Raw genomic sequence first — 5,393 nt, 5'->3', positions numbered from 1 at the left:
CTTCTGTGTTGTTACTTTGTGTATAGTCATGATCAGATAAGGGTAAACTAAAATCTCCTTCTTACAAGCCTTGAGTAAAAAAATAATTTTTGGGGGGAAGAGTTACAGCATAACAAATCTTTTCAAAGATCTAGAAACTTAAGTACTCATTGGTCTAGGAGAAAGTTTCTCCAAAGAATTGCAGAGCAAGAGTAGACATAAAACACGTCCTAAGCATCCACGCCCATTCCACAGTTGGCTTCCATCGGAAGGTTAATGGTACTCTAAGCAGAAAGTTAGCAAATCACTTACAGTTGTGGCTATGTGGATAAAACTTTCTACAGTAAGAAGGTGGCCCATACCTGTCAGTTTAAAATAGTGTATATTCCAATTGCAGAAGCTCTGGCTCAAGTTAACTCCCCTTCATTACAATTGTATTACTAACATTTAGATTAAATTTAGCAGGCCAGGTAGAAATGCTGGCAGATGATGGTTGTGGTTATCAAACATAACAAACACTATGCTTAATCGAGCTCACATTATTGACTCAAGTCAGACAAACTGCCTTGTCTAATGCAGATACACGGGAGCCAAAACTCCATCTCAAATTATGGCTTAATACCAGCTGACACTTCACAAAAAACCTGAATACAACATCTACAAGCAATTGCTCTCTCTTCCACACTGGCAGAGCTTGTGGCCTACACAGTGAGCTCCAACAGGACCACGCTTCCTAATATTGCTACTTTCCACAGGCCACGCATATTCAAACCACAAGGTTCCAGGTAGCACTTGGGAGAGCGGGCCCTGATCCTTGCCTGTATAGCACAGCAGAGCTGACACTAGCAGGTGAGTCAGTCCCAAGGGGGAGAATGTAGGAGGAGCTGCCCCCACCACTTCTCTGCTGTGAGCTGGCGTGGGTGCAGGAGTGATGCCTGGTCCCTTGCCACTTGCAGCAGCTGGGAGAGCAGCAGCTGGGAGAGCATGCACCTCTCATGGGAAGTGTAGTCGTGCTGGCCCTGGTGGAAGGGGTACAAGTGAGCCTGCCCTGAGGGCAAGAATGATTGGAGCACTGGTTCCATTAGGTTGTGATGCCTTTCCCTCCTCTCCCTTTGCCACCTGCAGATGGCCCTACCCCCTCACTGGCTATAGCACTCTGGAGAGCAGTCCCTGCACCTCACCTGGGCAGAACAGTGGAAATGGTTCTGCTGGCAAAGGTACCAGTGGGTCAGCCTCAAGGGTGTAGCAGGAGAGCTAGCCCAGCTCCTTGCTGACTGCAGCACTGGGAGATCTGGCTTCTGGGGGCCTGGGTATAGGTGAGCTGGCATGAGAGTAGGAGAGCTGACTTGCCTTCTGCTGATGGCGGCATTGGAGGTCCAGCCAGAGCAGTCCTGGCGAGCTTGTCCTGGGGTGTGGATAAGGAAGAGCCAGCACACCAGCCAGCTGTGCTACCACTGAGGCTGAGATCCAGGGCTCTGAGATGGCCCGTCCCAAAATCTATATCATCTGCAAACAGTTGAGACACATGAAGGGGCAGATCTTGCTGATCCAAAGCTGTAGGATCTCCATGACACAGGGCAACAAAAGGATAACTGGGAGAATGTGGGTCTGTGTTTTGCCCCTCTGCTAGGCAGTCCTAACACAGAGCACTAGACTGTGTTTACTGCGTCCGGTGTTGAGCTCCAGCAAAGCACCAATACACTGTGCAGGGGTGGGAAAACGTAGCCTAGGATGTGGAAGGCCACAGCTCCCTGACTCCCTGGGCATCCAGTTGTGGCTAGAAAACCACACAGTGGAATTGGAACAGAGGGGGTCCCGGGGCCTAAGACTCCCAAACTCCTGGAAATCCAGGTGCCGCTGGGTTGAGGGGAGCTGGGGGTCTGCAGGCTGAGGACAATGATGAACCCAGAACCAGGTGGGGGGATGGGGAGCTCTGGCTTAGTTCATTTGTGATTGTCCTTAGCAGCAGTTGTCTGGGAACTCAGAGGGGCCTATTGTAGTAGACAGACTGTGGCTTTATAGGCGAAGGCTTTCCCATGATCCCCCACAGCAGTTCTTGATGGAAGAGACAGTCCTTGCTTCCAAACTGTTTATTGAATGTTCATTGTGGAAAATGGGTGCATACCACCTTGTCAGGGTGGACCAGAGATTAAATACCTTTTGCAGGAAGGAATGTCCGGTAAGGGAAGCTTATTGGCTAAATCCTCAGGGTCTCTAGATACTTCATTAGCAAGGAGAACTCTGTTCTGGGTTTGTGGGGGATGTGGACATGTGTTTCAGGCCAGGAATCTAGTAGGGAGCAGGGAAACACTTACTGTCTCAGGTGGCCACTATCTTGCACCTACTGAACCCCCACCAAGTTTCCTGGCATGGTCCACTGTCCCACAGGAGAAGACCCAATGAGGATCCAATATTGATGGTGTCACAGAAGCCACTGGCCTCAAACCAGACCAATGGCCACTGCAATGAACATTTATTGGTGAAGCTGCGTGGGTCACATGGTGACACACTATAGCTTCCATGATGTTTTCTGTGCTTTTCGTTGTGGTTGTTGTTTATGTGTTTTTTATTTTGAAGGGAGTGTTACAAGAGGATGGGGAGATGAGTGGACTGGGGTGCATGATGTGAAACTCACAAAGAATCAAAAACAGTTTAAAAAGTATTTTCTGGTCAGGTGATGATGGAGCAGACTTTCATCTCATCACTCAGGAGGCAGAGGCAGGTGGATCTTGGTGAGGGTCAGCCTGGTCTACAGAGGGAGTTTAAGGACAGCCAGAGCTACACAGACAAACTCCATCTCAAAAATATCCCCCCTTCCCCCACCAAAAGCCCCAAACAAACACACTCTACTACACATGTTCCGGAACAGAATAATACTTTAAATTCTATTCAAGCCATCTGATAACAACTAGAACTCATTTGCACAAAAATACTTTATCTATAAATTACATTCGACATACAGGTGTAATTCCAAGAAGTTTCATTCCATTGGCTAAGACAGAACGGACAGCTTTGAAAAGGTGAAGTCTGGCCTACAAAATAAAGAATGATTAAATTCTCAGTAATATGTTAGCAATAAGCAAAAAAGAATCGTTTTAGAAGCAATTCTAATTTAAAGCAGGAATATCGCTTGAAAGTCCTGTGCATACTCTAGGCAAGGGGAAGTACATCCTAGCGTCTCTTACAGAAAGAACAGTGCAGAGAGGACTGCAGTGCGAGAGGCTCAGTCTGTCCCTTGAGCAGCTGGTGGAAGATGTATTTGATAGTCCGCTGTTTTAGGAAATACTGATAATATCACTGATATTACAGCCCCATTCTATTCATCACCTAAGTCAGAAAGTATACTGTTGTTAAACAACAGAGGACAGGTGGGAAACATTCCTACACTTGATCTTAGCCAAAAGGCCGAGAAGCGATGGTGGGAAACATTCCTAAGGCTTAGTACTAATATTCTTAATATTAGTCTCAGCTGCCAAGTGGTTCCATGGAGTTTACCACCCGGTTTAACATACCCCAGCCACATCAGGAGGACTGTCTTTCACTTGGAGTGTTTTATGTGCCACAGCTGCAAGGTGACTGAAATAAGCAAGAGAGAAATCACAATGAGGACCAACAGTAACTTCCTGTCCCATGAGTCGTTCCTGCTCCAACACTTAACTTCAAAGCCCACAGTCACTAAAGCTATCTGAAGTTTGAATCAAATGCATTTGCTTATTTGTAATACAGCAAAACACTAGAGCTTTAGCTTTGAGTTCTGTATCTACCAAGTGGCAGCTTTTATGATTGTGATTCCATTGTTTTATAGAAGTAGGACATGCTTTTCTAATAAGTAGTACGTCCTTATGTAGACAACTTTTAAAAGTATACATGGTGTACCCTTTCCCCTGTGTCAACTGATGGGGGATAGAAACTAGTTACCAATGCAGTGCACACACACTGGACATTACTTGAAGTAATTTTCTGTGAAGGCGTGGCAGCAATGGGCCATGGAATGCATACAATTATCATTTAATAATTGACGTTTCACTAGACTTTTTGGCTTTGCCTTTATATGTAAGTAGAAAATTAAAAAACACCCCAAAACAAGCAAACAAACACAATCCAACCTATTTAAATCTAAAGGAATCAGGGGTAGGGCTGTAATACTTAGGGAACAGACGCAGGAAAATCAAATGAATTCCAGGTTAGCCTGGATTACACAGTAAGACCCTTTCTCAAACAAAACAAAAACCTGGGAGGGAAGGTAAAAAGTATAATTAAGAACAAAGCTGCAATAGTCTCTCATTTCAGTAAACAGTGAAAAAAGCAAGATGTCCCTTCTTTAGATTTACTTCAAGTAACTACATTTAAATTACCATGAAAATTCAACCATTGATTGGCTTTGATTGGCTTCCTAACTCATTCCCTCCGTAAGCTCTATGTGATTGTTGTCTGCTTAGGACAGTAACATCGACAAAGCACCCGAAACCTGTCTGAGGCCCAAGGCTTGCTCTCACCCTTTCTCACCCTTTAGCCATTAGAGTTATAGTGTTTGCTCAACTCTGGGCCTTCCCTACGGCCTTCTCATCATTTGCTTCTCCTGGCTAACACCTGCTGTTTGCTCCTGAGAAGCCGAGATTCCCTCAAAGAGGGCAGGTGAACATCGTCTGGTAGATCCATTTTCTGACAACACACATGTCCCTTTGTTATAATTCCTATGCCATGCTCCATTCTAATACCTTATATCACTGAATAAATAAAATAAAATCTAGTCATCAGAGAAATAACAATTTCTATTGCTAGAAAAAAGCAATTTTTAGGGCATAAGATTTGCTTATTGGAAGCTTTTTGATGAAAGAAAGAAAATAGAGGGGCCGGAGAGAGGGCTGAGCAGTTAAGAGTGCATGCTTTCTTCCAGGACCCAAGTTCAGTTCCCAGAACACAACTGCCTGTAAGTCCAACTTCTGAGGATCTGATGGCCTTCTAAGGACCCACACACATGTAGTGATTCCATTTGTATGACAATAGCTCGTATATCCATAGAGACTGGAACTCTGGCTGAGCCTGATAGCCAAGCTAAGACACTTGTAGGTCACTCAGAGCCTAGACAGACGCCCACCAGTGTATGTACCTGTTCATTTAACCTGCCTTTAAGAGAACAATTTCACAACCAACCTTACTTGTCTATGACTTCTCATGTAATTGCTTTTTGCCAATCTAAACTAATGTTAAGCTATGCATTCATCTTAAATTATGCATTCTTCCATGTCCCTGACCCAGAAAGCAATGCAGGTTGAAAACAGCAGATATGACAAAAGCATCATATCCACATAAATGCTGAAAGAGCATATGGATAGTGCTCGGGAGTGCTACGTGTGCAGTGCTGCTTGCTATTCCAGGGCCTCTGGCCAGCTGGAGTCAGTAGTGTTTCCTCC

At 45.0% G+C, this 5,393-nt stretch overlaps 1 protein-coding gene across 3 annotated transcripts in view; it reads right to left on the bottom strand.

Annotated features, from left to right (window-relative positions):
- Nucleotides 1–2,837: 2,837 nt before the first annotated feature.
- The window catches only part of Rars2 (arginyl-tRNA synthetase 2, mitochondrial), a 42,817-nt gene continuing 40,261 nt past the window's right edge, over nt 2,838–5,393 (bottom strand). For all 3 annotated transcript variants that reach the window (XM_052176223.1, XM_052176222.1, XM_052176224.1), the window contains 2 exons: nt 3,492–3,555; nt 2,838–3,011 (listed from right to left, as the gene is read on the bottom strand). In XM_052176223.1, the coding sequence (XP_052032183.1) occupies nt 2,925–3,011; nt 3,492–3,555 (151 nt within the window). In that variant the 3' untranslated portion in view covers nt 2,838–2,924. The remainder of the gene's footprint in view (nt 3,012–3,491; nt 3,556–5,393) is intronic.

This window comes from Apodemus sylvaticus, chromosome 3 (assembly GCF_947179515.1).
Source record: "Apodemus sylvaticus chromosome 3, mApoSyl1.1, whole genome shotgun sequence".
Classification (NCBI taxonomy): Eukaryota; Metazoa; Chordata; class Mammalia; order Rodentia; family Muridae; genus Apodemus; species Apodemus sylvaticus.
This window is presented reverse-complemented; position numbering and strand designations above follow the sequence as displayed.